The sequence below is a fragment of the Octopus bimaculoides genome, chromosome 5, assembly GCF_001194135.2.
Source record: "Octopus bimaculoides isolate UCB-OBI-ISO-001 chromosome 5, ASM119413v2, whole genome shotgun sequence".
Classification (NCBI taxonomy): domain Eukaryota; kingdom Metazoa; phylum Mollusca; class Cephalopoda; order Octopoda; family Octopodidae; genus Octopus; species Octopus bimaculoides.
The window spans coordinates 62990239-63010735 of NC_068985.1; the positions used below are offsets into that span (position 1 = coordinate 62990239).

At 36.8% G+C, this 20497-nt stretch overlaps 2 protein-coding genes across 3 annotated transcripts in view; one reads left to right on the plus strand and one right to left on the minus strand.

Annotated features, from left to right (window-relative positions):
- Window positions 1-15229, plus strand: part of LOC106873933 (uncharacterized) — a 34139-nt gene extending 18910 nt beyond the window's left edge. Inside the window, exons 2-3 of one of the 2 annotated variants that reach the window (XM_052967740.1) lie at window positions 11456-14848; window positions 14963-15229. In XM_052967740.1, coding sequence (XP_052823700.1) covers window positions 11512-14848; window positions 14963-15078 — 3453 coding nt within the window. In that variant the 5' untranslated portion in view covers window positions 11456-11511 and the 3' untranslated portion in view covers window positions 15079-15229. The remainder of the gene's footprint in view (window positions 1-11455; window positions 14849-14962) is intronic. The other variant, XM_014921474.2, reaches the window with a different exon arrangement.
- Window positions 15230-19402: 4173 nt separating this feature from the next.
- On the minus strand, window positions 19403-20029 carry LOC106873932 (uncharacterized protein K02A2.6-like). The gene has a single exon (XM_014921473.1). The coding sequence runs from the start codon at window positions 20027-20029 to the stop codon at window positions 19403-19405; it is 627 nt and encodes a 208-aa protein (XP_014776959.1).
- Between the last annotated feature and the right edge of the window lie 468 nt (window positions 20030-20497).

The following is a 20497-nucleotide window of genomic DNA, read 5'->3' on the forward strand; positions in this document are numbered from 1 at the left end:
TCCTACCTCTACCCAGAATTCTTCACTGTACTCGTTGCCAACCCTCACCTTACTGACAGCGTCTCTGTACATGGCTCGCACAGCTCTCACTAACCATTCTTCTATCCCTAGTTTCCTCATTGACCACCAGATAAGGGATCGGGGTACCCTGTCAAAGGCTTTCTCCATGTCAACGAAAGCCAGGTACAGAGGTTTATCCTTGGCTAGGTATTTCTCCTACAGCTGTCTTACCAGAAATATAGCATCAGTGGTGCTTTTCCCTGGCACAAATCCAAACTGCATCTCATCTAAACTGATTCGCTCCCTAATTAGTTGGGCTATTACCCTCTCCGTGACTTTCATTACCTGATCCAACAACTTGATGCCTCTGTCTTTGGTCCTCACGGCGCAGAACATTGACAAATTTTTTCTTATCTGCTTCCCCTCTGGCTAAATAAACCTGTCTCCTAGCTTCCCTTCTAGTAGTCTGATACAATTCCCTGCTACCTCCACTCTTCCAGTCCTTCCAAGCCTGTTTCTTTAGTCTAATAGCCCTGTCAACCACACTGTTCCACCACCAAGTTACTTTGGGTCGAGAGGGGACTTTACACCAGCCACAGATCTGGTCGGTGGCACTCAGCAGGTTGTCCTGTAGGAACCTCCAGTTGTCTTCCATGTTGTATGATGCTATATCCCCTTCTATTTCATCAAATGCTTCAAGTAGTATGTCTGTAAATCTCTGTCCGTTTGCTGGATCTTTAAGTTTCCAAACCCTTCTCCTCCAAGTCGGTCTACTTCTGAGCATCATTTTTGTCTTGATCTCGAAGTCGCTAACTACTAAGCTGTGTTGAGGGGTACATTCTTCACCAGGGAAGGTTTTGGCATTTATAAGCCGCCCTCTTTCCTTATTTCTGGCGAGGTTGTAGTCGATTTGGCTAGAGTGTCTGCCGGAGCGGTAGGTTACTAGGTGACAGGCAAGTTTCTTGAAGTTGGTATTGCAAACCATAAGATCGTTTGCATCACAAAACTCTAGCAGTCTGGTTCCCTCCTCATTGCGGGAACCGAAGCCATAGCCTCCATGAATGTTTACACGCTTGTTCGTGGTACTCTGCTGAAGATAGTCGCCGAACAAGGTATATTTTTATCTTGCTAAATAACTTGAAACCATGGTACAGAGTATAGACTGGTAAAAGTTTTTATTTTTCATTCTCTTTCCAAATTATCCCTATTTTTGTCGTATAGAATTTTTTGCTGCTTTTTCTAGCGGGTTAGATGTCCTATTATAGGCATCTCTGTATTTTAATGAATAATATATATATAGTCTATTGACTAATTTTTATTCTCGCTGGACCACTGGTGGTAAATTAAATTTCTAAACTTTTTTTGCTGCCCTATGATTTATTAATTATATATATATATATATATATATATATGGAGACAGAGAATGGGGAGGAGAGACTGCATTCTCATACACAGGTGCTCGGCAATGCAATATGTTTTAGATATTGGTAGTTGTAGTTATGCAAAAATATGCTGAACTCTAGTGACATCCTTGCATATGGGAGCTGGTAAAGGTTAATTAATGACACCTCATGTACCTGACTGCTGAATTTAGTAGATTACCATGGTGCAGACAGCTTTGAGGAAATCTTACTACTATGTGAGAAATGACATAACAAGCTCATTGTAAACAGGGCTCAGGTGCTCTACAACTTGTCAGAAAAGGTTAAAAGAGGAAACAAAAAGCAGACATACAAGGCAAGCAAAGAAAGACAATGGAAGCTTTAAGTGCATGCACAGTAGACAATAAAATACAAAAAATAGAGGAAAGTAAACATTAAAAGTGTCAGTAAAAAGAAAGGAATCATATATACATCAGGAGTAGTATTGGTGAATTTTGGGAAACATGGAAGTTTAAGAGGGTCCAAAGATATAGAAAAGCAATAAAAAATAATTAAAAATTCATTGGAACACATTGGCACTAAGGATAATCTAAATTAAATGTCTTGACCTTATTTAGTTTTAGGATTAGAGATTAGTGTTAATTTGAGCGGTTAAATATCTAATATAAGCCCTGGAATTAGTGACCTTGTTAACAACAATTGAGCAAGCCATTACAGAGCAATTACTTGAAAATAAGCAGATTTTAAATAAGGTTTTACTGTCAATCTCTACAATAATAAACCCCAAGACAATGAAGGTGTCTCTTTAAATTTGCTCTATAAATAGCAGATCACAGCCCCCTGTCTTATAAATGAAAGGACGCATTGGACAATATAGATGAAGTGGTAACACCTGGAAGGACTTGTGTTTGTATATGTCTGTCTCTACATGTTTGTGTGTGTGTGTGTGTGTGTGGAGTGTGGGGCATGTATGCGTGTGTTTGTGTTTTGAATCTATGTATTCATGTGTGCATGTGTATATTTTTTGTGTGTATATGTGTGTTGAAGTTTAGTAATTGTTATAGATTATTGTTTTGCTTTGGTCCATCAATTTTAAAACTGAAGTTTTAGGGTCACCATGCTGAGATACAGTGACATAATGTGAGTTTTGATTTAACCCTTTTGATACCAACCGCCTGAAACTGCTTCTGGCTCTGTAGTACAACTGCTTTGTTTTCAAAAGCCCTAAATTAAATTCTGCCACCAAACCTTAATCACAATTTATGTTCTTAACATTAGCTTAATGATAACTAAGTTATTTTGCTATGTTCTTTGTTATATTTCATATTAATTGAAAGAAACACAGCATATCAACAGAAATATGGTAACAAAAATGTTAAACCTGGTTGAAGCTGTACCGTTTTAGGTTTGATTTAAGAGAGAGAGATAGAGAGAGAGAGAGAGAGAGAGAGAGAGAGAGAGAGAGAGAGAGAGAGAGAGAGAGAGAGTGAATCGTTCCCCATACTGGTTTGGTACTTTAATCATTGATCGTCTGACCTTGAGGGTTTTGAACCCAGAAAGCTGGATTAACAACTCAAATGATTTAAGGATATATTAGTCAAGGATCAATAACAAAACTCACTGTATAAGATAAAAAATATATATTAAAAACCGAAACTAGTTTTTATTGTTTTGAGGTAAATGAAATGTGCAGAGGTGTATTGGTGCCATATAAACACACTGAGGATATATTTAGCTGTGTAAACACACAATATTGAAAGAGCATCAAGGGTGATGTTTATTAACAGATTTTCATTAGTATGTTTGTTTTGTGACAACATAACTTTTTTAAAAACTAAATTGAATCACTTAACAGATTTTTAAAAATTTCAAAAGCAAAACTTCAATTTGAGACGGGCAGGTAAACATCAATGACTTGTAATAAAGATGCCTAATATAGGTATAAAGCCAGGAATTTCGAAAGAAGGGAGTCAATTGACTGTGTGGCTTTGGTTAAATGGGTTTTGATATATTTTACAATGTTAAGATTGTGTGCTGTCCCATAATAAAAACAGTTCCAATGTCGTTTAAATAACATTTATTTTTACAGAAGTATATTACAATATTTACATACACAGTAGCTTGCTAATACTGTATTGTGGAGTACTAGAAGAAAATGTAGTTCATAGTTACATTAATAACAGAAAAGATTAGCTTCATGTGAGAGGCAGGAAAAATACTCATTTCATCATAGTCAACAATTCCTTTAACTTAGGGTTGTCTGTACTTTCTATATATGCCTCTCATGTGTTTTTGACTAAGAATTGGCTGGTTACTTATTTGTGTGGAAAGAGGTGTGGATATTGTGTTCATGGTACATGCTTATTATTTTTTATTATGCTGATGACCTTGCTCTAATTACTGAGTCACTATCAGAACTAGAGGAAAAGTTTCAGGTGTGGAAGCAAGGATTAGAATTGCAGGGCCTTAGAGTCAACCTAGCTAAATCCAAAGTCTTAATAAGTAGGAACGCAGACAAACCTTCCGGTAGATGGCCCTGCTCGATTTGTAGAAAAGGCATAGGTAGAAACGCCATAAGATGTACCCAGTGTAAGCTATGGACACATAAGAGGTGCAGCAATATCAAAGGGAGGCTACTGGGAAGATAGTTTTTGTATGTGGCAAATGCTCAGGTGCTATAAACACTGAAAATGTGCAGAGAACAGCTTCTGTCACATTCCAGGGAGAAAAACTAGACTTAGTTGATAGCTTCCTTTACCTAGGGGACCAAGTCAGTTGCAGGGGTGGATGCTCTGAAAATGTAGCTGCTAGAATAAGAATAGCCTGGGCAAAGTTCAGAGAGCTCCTACCTCTGCTGGTGACAATGAGTTTCTCACTCAGAGTAAAAGGTAGACTGTATGACGCATGTGTATGAACAGCCATGCTACATGGCAGTGAAACATGGGCTGTGACTGCTGAGGACATGCATAAGCTTGCAAGGAATGAAGCCAGTATGCTCTGCTGGATGCGTAATGTCAGTGGTCATACACGACAGAGTGTAAGTGCCCTGAGAGAAAAGTTGGATTTAAGGAGCATCTGATGTGGTGTACAAGAAAGACGACTGCACTGGTATGGTTATATGTTGTGAATGAATGAGGACAGCTGTGTGAAAAAGTGTCACACCTTAGCAGTTGAGGGAACCTGTGGAAGAGGTAGACCCAGGAAAACTTGGGATGAAGTGGTGAAGCATGACCTTTGAACATTGGGCCTTACCGAGGCAATGACTAGTGATCGAGACCTTTGGAGATATGCTGTGCTTGAGAAGACCTGACAAGCCAAGTGAGACCATGGCCCATGGCCTATGCCAGTGGATGTAACCGGCCCACTTATGAGTCCCCTCTCATTCATTGGACAATGAACTTTGCTTGCAAAGACCTATTAAGGTAAGTGAAAACAAATCAAACTTGCTGACATGGCTGATGACAGTACTGCCTGATTGGCACTCGTGCCAGTGGAACGTTAAAAGCACATCCGAGCGTGATCGTTGTCAGGGCCATGGATTGGCTCTTGTGCTGGTAGCACATGAAAAGCACCATTCAAGTGTGATCATTGCCAGAGTCGCCCTACCGGCACATGTGCTGGTGGCACATGAAAAACAACATTCAAGTGTGGTCTTTGCCAGTGCCGCTGGACTGGCTCCCGTGCAGGTAACATGTAAAAGTCACCTTTTGAGCTTGGTCGTTGTAGTGTTCTTCTGCATCTTGTGAGCCTTATGTACAATGATTGTTGTTGCAAGGTTTCCGCCAAAGTTTGCAGTCAAGATACTGTTATTGACACGTATGATGCTGCTGAGTGCTATTTTAGCATTCTTATCAAAGATGATTCCTACAGAACCACATGCAGCACTGCTCTCATTCCTCCATGCTGATGTAATTACTTGGCTTTTTTCCTATTGGGTGTACTCTATCTCATCTTTGTGCATTATTTTGTGATCAGTTATTGCTAGGATGTTCATGCTGTAATATCTGAATAACTTTGCAAGTTCTAGTCTTTTATACTCCAATCGAATGGTGTGTACGTTTATAGTACCAATGTTTAAAAGTCTTTTGGCTTTTGCCAGTTAACCAGGTTTAACATATGTTGATCTTTGCTGTCAGCCACATCTCTCCCATTAGAGTTTCAAGATATCATGTCATAAGTGCTGGATAAATCCTGACTTGCATTGACAACAGGTTGTAGATTAGAGGCTTGAACCCTAGTGCAGCTAGTAAACCTTGTTATTTTGGCCTTTTGGTGGCTTAATACTGACAGGGGCACATACTCCTCCTGTAGATTGCATTTCCTCATTAGTAGAGACATGATCTCCTTCAGTGACACATAAATTGCATATATTCAATAAATTAGTTTGTTGAAGCTTGCATCCATTGCATACCAGCCTCCTGCAATTCAAGGCTGGAATTTTTTATCATTGAAGTTTATTCTTTTAGGTACGTTTGGTCCAGGACTGTTTATTTTTATATTCACAGCTAACCTTCATACCTGAAGGCCTTTCTCCTATCTTCCACCTGGGGACTTGGTGGATGGAAGTTTTCTCTCCACACCAGGGTCTGCCAAAAGATGATTTGGCTCAGTCTTCCCTACCAAATGCCTTAGGGGCTCTCCCTGCAGATTTTCTGTAGGGGTTTACTCTCTTAGCCTTTCATACTCATATGTTTATAAGCAGAAAGAAAAAAAAAAGGATATAAGAGAATATAAAGATAATAATATAAAAATAAGAATATAAAAAGGAATATAAAAATATAAATATAGTATAGTAGGAATTCTGCCAGATCAGATTGGAGCCTGGTGTAGCCATCTGGTTCACCAGTCCTCAGTCAAATCGTCCAACCCATGCTAGCATGGAAAGCGGACGTTAAACGATGATGATGATGATGATGAAATATAGACGGATGCTTAAAAATATAAAACACACACACACACACACACACACACACAAACACACACACATACAAACATCCTGCACATATGTACATATTATTGAATGGCCATGCTTGGATAAGTGCATTGAAGACAAAGTAATTCTTTTGAATGCAAGTCAAACAGTGACCAGGAATCCTGTGTTCATCTATCTTCTCTGGAACCTTCTCAAATCTCTGCACTAATTCTGGTATGCTTTCACTTTTGTAACCCCTTTTTATGCAAGAACATCATAAAACATGAGAGAACATTCTATAATATGGGGTGATATTACTACAAGCTGAATGGTTGGTATTCAGGGCACGTCACCTGATCTAGGTGTGGTCTGATCCTTGTTACTAAAGCTGTAAGGTTTTGATTCTAAGTTTTGTACAATTATATGACACTCTGTACTTGACTAGTAGTTTGCTTTATCAACTCCAGAGGGATTTTGTTGGGATTTGAACTAAGAATATAAAGAGCTTGAAAAATAATGAAAGACATTTAGCCACTGATTCTGCTTATCCACTGCTCTAATGATTTGTAATAATGCCACAAAAAAGCAAACAATTCAGTCCAAAATGTCAACAAAAATTTTTTAAAAAAGCATAAAATCTCTATAAAAAGAAAACTTTTTTTTAATTGTGTAGAAAGTGACAAAATATATTTTAATAATCATTTCTACTATAGGTATAAGGCCTGAAAATTTGGGAGAGAGGGCTAGTTGATTACATTGACCCCAGTGCTCTACTGGTACTATTTCATTAACATTGAAAGAATGAAAGCAAAGTCTACCTTGATAGAATTTGAACTCAGAACATAAAGATGGACAAAATGCCACTAAGCATTTTGATCAGCATGCTAATGATTCTGATGGCTTGCTGCCTTAAAATATATTTCAATAATGAAGAAATGGTTAGACTCAGAACATAAATATAACAAGATATGAGCATCAAATTTTTTATACACCCCATTTTTCTTAAATGGAAACAAGGAAAATTTTTTAATTGGAACTTGAAGTTATAACATCTAGTCATTATTGAGTTTTTCAGTTTCAAGATATTAATTAGTTAATCTATTATAGCTTGATTAATTTCATAATTGAGTTTTTCAACATTATTCTCAAATAAAATTTACCCCAATTAGTGTCTGAAAGTACATACAAATGTAGAAATTTATTGGATTTTGTTTTTCTTTCTAATTCACAGCATTAATCTTAATTATTCCTCAACTGGGAAATTTTCTGATGTCTTTGATATGACTCTCTCCATTAATGCCTATCATTGCAATCTCTTTGACATCATTCAGTGTCTGTTTTCCGTACTGGTATGGGTTGAACAACTTGACTGGCTCTGGAAAATCATAGGGTTGCATTGAGCCCCTGTGTCAGCTTTGGCATGGTTTCTGTGGCTGGATGTCCTTTATAATGCCAACCACTGATCACTAGTGAGGTCACTAAGTAACTTTCAAAAGAAGAAAAGAGCAAGAAGAAGGAAAAAGGAAAAAGCCTCCTCCACTAAATGGATATCTGAGAAGAGTATAGGAGAAGTGGTGCTTCTATGCCAGGTATTGAGAGGCTGAAGTGTAAAGGGACAAACTGAAGCTATAGAAAAGATACAAGACTGCCCCACATTAGGTGGGTGGTAGTAGCTGGAAATAAAACAGATAGTAGTGGTGGGATATCTGGGCATCACAACATACAAAAAAGGTGCATATAAAGGAGGATATAGTCAGTGGATCAGGGGTGAGAGGGGGAAGTTTTATAAGAGTGTTAAGGGTAAGCAAATAAATGGTTAGAAATAAAAGAATGTATATAGTGATAAGCAAGGGTGAAGGTGCAGTTGATGGGAAATACCAGTATAGAGAGGGGTGAGATGAGAGATGTAGGAGTGGTTTAGGAAGAAGTATAGGTCAAAAAGTAGGGGAATGACGTGTAAATTGTAGGAGAGGTGAGGAAGGATATGTAGCGGTACATGAGGTGTGGGTGGGGCATAGTAAGTGGGGTGTGATGGCAGATATGAAAGTGTATTGAGAATGATAACAAATATGAAAGGTATTAAGGATGGAATGATATATGTGCCAATTCTGCCCTCTGTTGATCGCAGCAGTTGAGTAGCACCTTCTAAGAAAGATACAAGACTGAGAATTTGGTGTTGGGGTCAGTCGATTAAATCTACCTCAGTACTTGACTGGTACTTTATTTTGTCAAACCTGGAAGGTTGAAAGGTTAAATTGAAATTGGCAGGATTTGAACTCAGAACATAAAGAGCCAAAACCATACTGCAAAATATTTTGTGTAATGCACTAACAATCCTACCAATCCACATAATTAGTAATAATACCTGAATTTCTGTAAGCTTAATTTTAATGACAGAATTTTTGTTGTTGTTGTTTAGCTCCAGGACAGTCCTGATTGAGTAGTACTATGATTATAGACGTTCTAGATGTGATCATCCTCTTCTTCATGCAAAATATATCTAGGACTACACTATCTAACATATTCCATTTTGTTTAATGATGGCTGGAAGATTTGGTTGCTATTTGTAGCATCAAATGCAGCCATGCTGAGGTGTCCTGAATGGCTTGTTATACAGTTGTTGTTTAATATCAGAGTAAGATGACTTGGTCACAGTCTGGAAGGGAAGGACACATTAGGTAATGTAGTCCTAGTTAGTCCTAACATGACAGGCTGGTCACAGCTGATCTACTAGATTTGCTCAATCAGGATTGAGATGGAGATACATAACAGCAATGACAGCTGTCTTGTAATCACCCTGTTACTATTTCTCTTGCAACTAACACTAAATTGGTTTCAACTATATCACTTTGTCATAATCATTATCATAGTAACTTCAATGATCAACACGTTCAGTTGTTTCTCTACCCACTTATAAACATGACACTAAAACACCTCACTAGTTGCCTGTCTTCCTAAGTGTCAGGGTGCGAAGTAACATTTAATATAACAACAAATCAACCATGAACCAACAATGCTCTGCAGCTGTAACTGCATCATTAACAAGTGGGTAGCTGCAATATTAAAAACAAAATACTTATCATTTCCTCAAGAAAAAAACACAAAATGTTGTCAAGCAAATTGTCTTTCAAGTCACCATTTCTGTCTTGAGTATAACAGCAATACAGTTAGAGCAACTCATTTCTCTTTTGCCAATCCTTTGTAGTGTACAATAATTGCATAACAATAATATTTAGTTTCCTTGAATGAGATAAAAGAATCTCTCCTTTCACTCATTCTTTTTAACTTGTGCCTGCTCAAAAAGTAAATGCAGCTTCATATACTAATAACAACAATGTGTTAAGATGTATCTCACCAATGAGAAGTTAAAGGAAAACTTGCCATGCTGTGACTGAATTAATCCTGGTCATGCCCACTGTGGCCACCACTGAAACTATCTGATACACAAACATGAATTGTTTATGTACAGGGAAGCAGTATGTCTGGATTGTTAAAATGGATCTTATATGACAAACATTGCATGTTGGGATGTACTGTATAGTTTCTCAGTTTTGCAGAGGTATGGAATTAACTGGAATAGATTATACCTAATTGTTTCACTGACTTCATGAGTACCATAAATATGCTTACTTAGGGGTTGGCCTAGTGTTAAACAAGAACAGAACAATGCCATTAAAGGGAAAATAAAGTGATTCCTGATGAATAATTTCGTAGGACAAAGTGAGTGCTGTTGTTTAGCTCTCAGTCATTCTTGATTGAGTTGATCTATGATTTAAGGCAGTCCAGCTGTGACCATCCCACTTACTTATTTACAATCCATTCAATATGTTCTTCCTTTTTCAAAATGGTAGAGTGTGATTTGAGGGAGATTAAGTTGTAATTTTAAGCAAGATGACATGTAGAGGCTGTCATTTTCTTCCATGTCTGTGGTGTGCCATGAAGATAACGGCATTAATATAAAGGTTAATGAAATCAGAGATGACAGAACGCTGACTCTCACTAATGTTGTTGACATTGAATAATCCAAACTATTACAACTGTGAAACTTGATAGGGATTTGTTTATTGTAAATGCAAAATGGATTTGAAAGGGCAAAAATATAATTATGAAAAATCTATAGAACAAATCAAATTAAGGGTTTACTGTATATCTGTGTATGCATTACTATTGGGTAGTTTGCTGTATATTTTTGTACAAATTACTAAATGATATTATAGTAAGAAATATATTATATCTTTACAGTGATATTGTAGCAAACTCATAAGAGGCGGAGAGAGAATGTAGGTTCGTTTGCCCGAACATGAGAAATTATTGATTTCTCATTGGTTAAAAATTACTGCCCATATATGAATTCTGAACTTCATTGAAGAAGTCTTTCACGAGGTATGGTTTTAGGATTTGTGTATGAGCAGTTATAAAAACCCTGATTTTTGGGAAACTCTCCAGTGATCATTGGATTGACACTCAAATCCATGACACTCACTCAAGTGATCGTTGGATGCCACTCAAATCCACGACACTCACTCAAGTGATCGTTGGGTTGTGACTCAAATCCATGACACTCACCCTCTTGAGTATCGGCTAATATTTATACCATGTTCAATACTCAAATCCGACAATATTGAATTGTTATGAACTCTTATAACTAGAATGAAAGATTAGTTAGTATAAAATTTAAGTTGTAATTCTCTACGACGAAATAACTTTATTTCTAACTGTTCTATGAATGCCAAAAATGTACATAATAAACTGATGTAGAAATTTAATTCCTTTTACTTCTCGTTTCTTTCAACTTGTTGAATTTATTTCTGTATATTAATGAAACTGTATTTTTTTATGTGTAACAGTCAAAAAAATATAATCTATATCCTCAACATACATGTACGTATGAACGCACGTTCAGCATTTTGGTATGTATACATCATAACATTTACGCAGCCTAAACTAAGAGTTATGCTTAGTGATAAATACTTATAATTAAGTTATAAGTAACGAGATTATCATTATAGCTTTTAATTAAGAAACAATAATATTTGTTATAACTTACGATTTGTTATAACTTACATTGTAAATAAAGATATAGTATATTTCTCACTATCCGACCTGTTATTTACATAAAAATATATTTGTAAGTAAATATATTATTTTTCTTTCGTTTCAGGTTCTCTATTTACAATATTTGACAAGTCAAAAGATGACAGAACATCTGGTATATTGATGCATTTCAAAGATGATGCTTCATCAGTCGAAACTTCAGTGAATTTGTTTTCTAGTTTTACACAAACTCAAGCCAAATCATTCCCTCAGCAATATCAACTTGAAGTTCTTCTTAGTCCTTCTAGTTCTTCTTATTTCCAGTCTAGTTCATCTATTTTACTTTCCTCAAATAATTTACAAACTAATGGCCCCTCAGTTTCTTTGGCATCATCTTTAGTTGAAGCTTGTCTTTCAATTTCTATGTTTAACAGTCTTACTGCCAATATTGAAGACCCTAATAATTTGCATTCCATTGAAATATCACAATCCGAATTTGTATCTGAAGGTGACAGCTCCATTTCAGATATTCTTAGTCCATATTTCCAACCACTTGATAACTTTTTTTCTATATCTAATTCTTTGTTACTAAATTCAACTAGCCAAATATTGAAATCTATTTTAGCACTAGAAAATTTAAATGATTCTATGGCATTGGAAAACTTTCCTGTTGTCAAAATGAAACCATTAATGAAGGAGCAGAACATCAACCAAAGTAAATTTGATTCACAGATTTATACCAGTTTTACTGGAGTCAATTCTTTAAATATTAACAGTAGACTATTGAATATAAATACTAGTTATGCACATAATTTTAAACAACAGCCACACACTCAAATTAATTCAGACTCTCCATTTGATGAAATGATGTCAGAATCACAATTATTTTCATCATCATTTACTGTGAAATCATCACAGCCTTATATATCCCCTATTTTTCAAACTAAAAGTAAACTTCTCTCAGAGATGCAAACTCGATCAGATTTTAATCTTAATGCAAAACAATATTTTATTCAGAAGAATATTAATTCTTTATCTACATTGAAAGATCTTATAACCAAAAAGTTTGTCCCTACTGAGACAGAGAATCTACATGGAGCTCTAATAATTTATTCTACCCAACAAATGCTATGGGCTAATTCTAAGACAGAAAGTATGTTACCATATCAATATGATCAAACTAAACTATTTGTTCTTCATCCTTCACAATCACAAATTTCTCAAATAGATGAAATAGAAAGTCTGTATCCAATCAATAAAAATCAAATATTCTTATACAGTGACCATTTCTTGGGATCTTTTCAAAGTGCAATATCCCAGAGTTATTCAAGCCCATTTAAACATTTTACCACAAATGAGAGATCATTTTCTGATTTGAAGTTCTCTCTATCAGGAAAGACTTTTGCCTCAGTAAATGATCCAGCTTCTTCCACTTTTAGAAGACCTATTACCAATTCGGATTATTCATTGGAATCTAATTCATTACATCAGCCAAAATTTGTCAAACTAACCATATCTCAGTTGATCTCAGCTTATTTTGATGAATCTCAAATACGTTTTGATAGTAAAGAGCTTTTATATATGGCAACTGCTGCTACCATTTCGGAAATACCTCAACAACAAACAAAATGGTTAAGTAACTCTTTCAATTTTCAGAAATCTTTTCACAATAATTTGTATCAATTTATCATACCAATGTCTCATTTTAATGATAATCAATCATTACTACCATCATTAAAGTCTGAAACTTGGGATATATTTAATGAATTTTGGAAATCAAAACTTGAGCCAGTGATAATGAAATCATCTGAAGCTAATCTTTTTGGCTCTAATAGTGATAATTTAGTTCCATCTTTGAGACATCAAACAACAGATGTTGTAAATCCTACCCAGAGCATGTTACAACATTTCTTGGAGAATTTGTATACAGAGTCTGATACAAAAGAATCTCCATACTTATCAAATACAGAAATATTGGAACCATCTGAGACTGTGAGTTTAGTTAATGTTGAGGACTTTTTGTTGAGGACCTTACAAAATATTTTCCCATTATTTGTGTCTTTAGGAAGAACTAATACAGACACTTCCTTTACTTCATCTTCAGAAGAATTATTTCATTTACTAAATTCAGGTCTTTCATTTCATACTCAACCTTCTCACAGCATGGAACTTTTACAACCATCTACTCACACATACATTCCTATTACTGATTTATCTGAACTATCTTTAACTTCTTCACAGATTCAAATGCCATCAAGTTTTCAAGGTCCAGTTAATTTTGATCTTATGAACAAATTTTCTTCACCTAATATGATCTTTTACTCAGATTCTGAACAAATATTTCAAACCTCTCCTGAAAATTTCCAACCATCTCTTACCAAATCAAATGTCTTCAGTGAGGGGCATGATAGTTATATTTATGATAGCTTACACTCAAAATTGGAAATTATTACAGCACCAAAAGATTCATTTGATAAAACTCAGAGTTATTCCAATCCTGTTATTTCCAGCCATATTCCAGAATTAATTGATTCATATTCAAGTTTTTCAACTTTAGAAATACCTGAAAATACTTATTTCTCTACGTCTTTATTACCTCTAACATCATTGAAGTACTTAATTAGTACATCATTAACTCCCGAAGTAATTTATTCAAATCCTTTTCTGCCTAATTCCATTCAGTTTGATAAACCAAAATTTTCACTATATTCTCCTGAAATAATTGAAATATCTTCTATGATTGATCAGTTTACACAAGAATTGCCATTGATTACAACTTCAGTTATTGAAAATACCATAGAATCAAATTTCAAATATTCTCCAACATCTACTTCTTCACAAAGTTCAAATTTCATTAGTTCCACAGAAAATGGAAATACTTCCATATTGGCATCATCCTACTCCAGTAATTCAGTGAATCCTGTTTATGATTCTTCAGTGATAAATGTTGCTGTCACCAATTTTACCATGCATAATAGTTTGGTATCAACCTTACATTCTGACATTGACTATCAACTGGAATCTATATATTCATCATCAGAATCTGTTTATCTATATTCATCTCAGACACCACTGTTTGTGTTGTCAAGTTTTATTAGTGAAGATAAAGAATCTAACCATTTAATTCCAGAATTTAGCTATCTGTATTCATCTCAGACATCTATGCTTGTATCATCAAGTTTTATTAGTGAAGATAATTCAAACCCCAAATCTTCCTCAAATATATCTAATTCTAGTGTATTCGCTTCAAATAATTTAACACTTTCATCCAAACAAATGGCAACTTTGTTGATATCAAATTATACTTTAGCATCAATTAATATCAATACTTCAACAAAACAAGAGTCATTGAATAATAACTCTGAAACAAAGCGAATTTCAAATCTTTTGACTGCTACAGAAAGTAGTTCCATGCAAAAAGCTGAATTTTATGCTTCTACTTCATCTGTATTGGAAATGTTTTCTCGAAACATGCAGCTCAACAACAGCCTTTATTTTCAACATTTTTGGATTGTTACAAGTAAGCCAATTTTAGTGATATTTCTATTTTTACTTGGTCACACAAAATACTTTACTGTTCTGTGTCTTTCACATTCTTCCTATATATATATATATGTTAATGTCTTATTTATAGTCAGAAATATGGTAGAATCTGCTGTTGCTGATGATGATAATGACAGTGATGGTGACGATATGATTCTCATTGTAGAATCTGTTGAAGCATTGCTGTATAAAGAAAGCAAAACATGAAGTTTGGTTTATTTCCTTGGGCCCGAATGTCAACATGTCAAATACTAAACTTAATATCAGTGACATGGAGCATGGCACTGCAGGGACCTTGGCAGATATGTAATACAGGAGATGGTACATCTTGTTTAATTTTATTGCGATTTTCTTTCTGTTTATTTTGTTTCCTCAAAGATTTACTATTTGGTGGCCAGCTTGGAGTTCCTAACATATCTAATCTTTAAGACCCAATTAAAACATATGTTGCTAACCCACCAAGTTTGTTGAATTTCCATTTTTTAATTGTATTAACTTGTTCTGAACCTCCCCACCATCTGAGGCACTTTCATGCAGAGCTTTGTTTCCTTTCCTTATAACTACTTTTGTTAATCTCTTCCCCTTTTCACTTTTGCTGCTGTTTCTAGCACAGTGAGTGTCTCTATAGATACTACCATATTGGCACATTTTTAGCAGGTCTCCTTTTATTGGTTTGTAGGTGTTAGATGTGAACAGAAACCATTGTTCTTCCTCTATAGGGAAGTCTGTGAATCAGTCTGTTAAGGTTTCTAATAGAATCTAAAAGAACTGTGGTTTAAAGATAATGTAGCAGCACAGAACCTCAAACACTGGGGGTATTCAGATATTGTTCACGATTAACAATGTTTAAAAAAGGGACAACCTTGAAAAAATGATTATTTTCAGGGAAGAAATTATTATTTATGATTCTGTAAAATTATGAATATTATAATTGATATGTGTGTATGTGTATATATATATCTATGTATATAAAACTGAGGACGTGTGTGTATGTGTGTGTGTGTGTGTGTGTGTGTGTGTGTGTGTGTGTGTGTGTGTGTGTGTGTGTGTGTGTAAACCCACAGAACTTTTGAAGTTCACAACCGATTTTCTCCAAATTGGGAACATACATTACTTATGTTCCAGAGATAGTTTTAGACTCTTAAAATTTTTCACATAATGAAGAAGGGGACCCTGGGAACAGAAAACCCCTTTTCCTGGGTAAACAATACAAGCAATTGCGTAACTTGGTTGCTTTGTTGGTTCAAGGGACATATTGATGACATTTTTTCTACCTCTATATATTGGGTCATCCCATAAATAACACAGTTTTTTATACTTCTTTTATTTTTCAAAATTATAAGATAAACAAGGTTCCTTTTTAATCTAAAATTTATGATGAAAAATACTCTTCCAGTACTGTTCTGACTTCATCTACAGAATTCATATTTTTTCCATCCGAATGATTTTGAGGACTGCGGAATAAATGATAATCAGATGGGGCAATATCTGGCAAATATGGTGGGTGGAGCATTGTTTCCCATTCAAACTGCTCCGGCCTTTGGAATGTCATACTTGCTGTATGTGGCTGAGCATTATCCTGATGGAAGAACACCTTTTGTCTTGAAACCAAATATGGTCGTTTTCCAATGGCACACAGGTGTTAATGAATGGTTGAATGACCAAATCCAAGCTTCTCTGTTAGTTCCTCAACAGTTACAATGGAATTTTGTTCCATCAGGGTTTGTAGGATGTCCTCATCAAGCTCTACAAATCTTCCAGGATGAGACTCATCTTCTAGGCTGTAGTTTCTGGCTCGGAATTTCTGGAACAACCATTGACACTGGCTTACTCTTATTGTCCAATCCCCATATACTGCATTAATATGCCTCACACTTTCCATTGCATTGTTGCGTTTATTGAACTCATAGAGCAAAATATGCTGAATATGCTCCTTTGTCACTTCCATTATAGCTTTGAAAAAATGACTGTTAAAATTGAAATGCACTCTTCAAAATTTGCACTAAGAATAAGTACAAGGTAAAATTACTACCTGCTTTTATAGTAAGCTGATGCAGCTAGTTTATCCTGTTCTCCTCCGACTTTTAGTGCATGTAATTGAAAAAACTGCATTATTTATGGGATGACCCAATGTTATGCTTTTTCTCTACTGATCTGTTACGGAGCTGAATTGATGCTGCTTTCCAGTGATTGATAGTTATCTGAATTCACTGCCAATCAACAGTTTTTGTAGCAAAAATCTCAGATGGTTCTGAGATTTTAGTACTGTAGCAAAGCTGTAATCAAATTGTATTACAGTAGCCAGTAGTTGTTCGTGTGTTCTGATGCTGACAAAATGACAGACGTGGGCAGCAGAACAATTGTGGCTGCATGGTAAGAAGTTTGCTTCACAACCACATGGTTCCAGGTTTAGTCCCACTGTGTGACACCTTGAGCCGACCAAAGCCTTGTGAGTGGATTTGGTAGATGGAAACTGAAAGAAGCTCGATGGATGGATGGATGGATGGATAGATGACGGACAGACAGACAGACAGACAGATGGCCATAGTCTAGTGACTGAAACAAGTAAAAGATAAAGGATAAAATATATACTCTCCAGTACCAAAAAATTGTACAAAATATACTAGAATCAGCAATAAAACAAACATGCAAATTAACTAAATATTATTTCTCATATAAATCTGTCCAACTATGAAGAAAGTATTAAATCCTTTCATTAGGCAAGCTTTTGATCTCTGCCTTACAGGGCATTAAAAAATCAGCGCTTCAGAAGAAAACAAGGAATTCTGGTTTAAGCACCCCATATAACTCCTCATAACTTTTTTATTTTTTCAAATTTTCAGAAAATTTTTGTGAATTTGTGTTCTACGCATGGGAATTCATATGATTAAGGAAGAAAAAATTTTTTTTAACCCCATAAATCTTAAAAGTTCCACTCTTTTTCGAATGTTTTTTTGAATTCAGAGTTTGAAATACAGACCGTTCTTGAGTGCATCATTATTCCATTAAATGAGTTTATGGGGAGAAAAAAATAGACACATAACAGAATGATAAAGAAATGAGTGTAGCTTTGTTAAGCTATACACAAATAAACTCACAGAGATGAGAATGTATTAGTGAAAGATCTATTCCCATAAGTACATCAGGGTGACAGCCACCTCTTTAAGGCCAACTCGACTGAAAGTCTACTTCACTGCAGACCAGATCCCTAGCTAGCCTGCAGCAAAGTTCCTGTCTGAAGTTTGTCTGTCATAAACCCTGCCCTACATAGCTCCCCTCCCGCTAGAACTGTTGACTGTCATTGGAACCAGGAAGACGTTTTAATTGGAGAGTGGACCAGGACCTGCATCCCCTGTCAACAAGCCAAAGTTCATCAGCACACCAAAGCACCCCTTGGCAACTATGAACCACCACAGGCCCGTTTCAGCTGCTGAGATTTTCTTTTGGGGTGGTGTGGATTCCCAGCATCACCATGCAGTTGGGCCTGTTAAATCTGGTTGTCAGGGATTCCTTCAAGTGGCAGTGAAATCTCTCCATTCCGTTGGCTTGTGGATGGTAGGCTGTTGTGCAGTTCATTGTGATTCCAAAACGGTCACATGTCTTCCACAGCTTTGATGTGAATTGTAGACCCCACTCAGATGAGATGCTATCTGGGACACCAAAATGGGTGACTCAGTTTGCAATGAAAGCTCAGCTGACTTCTTGTGTTTCTGTGCTGCAGGCCAATGGGTATAGCGGTCTACCAAGGTCAATGAGTGTAGCGGTCTACCAAGGTCATTAGGTATAAGCAACCTTGTGATGGTTGACAAGGGTGCTGACAAGGTCGATATTGATGTGGCTGAAACAGGCGTGGTTCATAGTTGCCAAGCGGTGCTTTGGTGTGCTGATGAACCTTGGCTTGTTGACGGGATGCAGGTTTTGGTCTACTCTCAAATTTGCTTGGCCATACCATGCCAAATAAATCTGCTTGACAGCAGGTGCTGTGTGGTTGTAGTACCTGGGTGGGACAGTCTGTGAATGACATCGAAAACTTTCCTGTGCCAGGATGATGGGACAATTGGTTGTGGCTTCAGACAGTAGGGTTGTGCCGTTGGAGCCAATGTGCACATTCTGCAAGGAAAGTAACATGATGGCAGTGCGGTAGGACCTGATCTCATCATCTGTCTGTTGGGCTGTAGCCATAGTCACGTAATCCAGGCCTTCTGTTATTGGAGCTAGGTAGGTGTGAGAACAGGTCGGAGCACAAGAGAGTGCATCGGTGACTGGGTTGTCTTTTCCAGCTATATCTTGGGCGTCTGTAGTATAGTCAGAAATGGTTGGTAGCTGTCATTGCTGGCATGCAGACCAAAGCTCTGAGAGCTTGCTCATAGCAAAAGTGAGTGGTTTGTGGTCTGTGAACACTGTAACCTTGCAGCCTTCAAGGAAATAGCGAAAGTGGCAGACACCTAGATGGACAGCCAGTAGTTCCCTGTCAAAAGCACTGTATTTCTGTTCAGGGGGGTCATAGTTGTTGACTGAAGAAGGCGAGTGGTCACCACTGACTGTTGATGTGTTGTTCTAAAATACCCCCAAAGGCTGTGTCTGGGTCGTCAACTGTAAGTGCAGTCCATGCTGACAAATGGAGATGGGACAGCATGATTGCTTTAGCCAGGGCCTGTTTTGTGGATTTGAAGGCTGAGATCATTGCACCATCCCACTTCACCTGTTTTTTTAACCATCTTTTGACAGTGCCTTGTATAGGAGTTTCATCACTCTTGCTGCAAAAGGGATGAAAAAAATGGTAAAAGTTTACCATGCCCTTGTGTAGAGCCTTGCTTGTGGTGGGGTGTGGAAAGACATGATAGCTTTTCACTTTTTCCAGCAGGGGTGTAGCATCTGCATCTGTGATTCGATGTCCCAAGAAGTCAATTTCTGTAACACCAAAAACATACTTGGCAGGGTTGATTACTAAGCCATACTGTTCCAGTCTATCAAAAAGAGTCATTAGGTGCTTCTTGTGTAGCTCTGCATTTTGACTTGTGATAAGGATATCATCTAAGTATGCAAAGACAAAATCAAGACCTCTGCATACTGTGTTCATCAAGTGGAAGGATTGTGCTGTGTTTTTCAGGTGAAAGAGTGTACATAGGAATTCATACAGACCAAAAGGAGTGATCATGGTGGTTCTCAGTACATCATCATCATCTTGTCCTGGTATTTGATGGTAACCTCAGATGAGGTTGACCTTCAGGAAGACCGAGCACCCAGCAAGTTGGGCTGAGAGATCCTGTATGTGTAGAATGGGGTGCAGTCAGATGTTGTATCTGCATTGAGACGGTGGTAATCTCTGTGGGGTTGATAACCTCCATTGGGTTTGGGGGACACATGCAGGGATGACAACCAGGGACTGTTTGATTGGCGAACTATGCCCAACACCTCCATATTGTCAAACTCGGCCTTTGCGATAGCAAGTTTGTCTGGTGATAGATGATGTGCGCAGCTGTGCACTGGGAGGGACTGGTGGTGGGGATGTAGTGTGTCACTGTGGTGTATTGCAGGGATGGAGAATGTCGAGGTAGTGAGATTGGGGTGACTCACAAGGAGGTTTGAGAATTCATTCTTGGTCTGAGAGACGGTTGCTATGCGG

Bases quoted from the DNA above. Each gene is read 5' to 3' on its own strand.
- LOC106873932 (XM_014921473.1), bottom strand. From the start codon at position 20,029: ATGATCACTCCTTTTGGTCTGTATGAATTCCTATGTACACTCTTTCAC.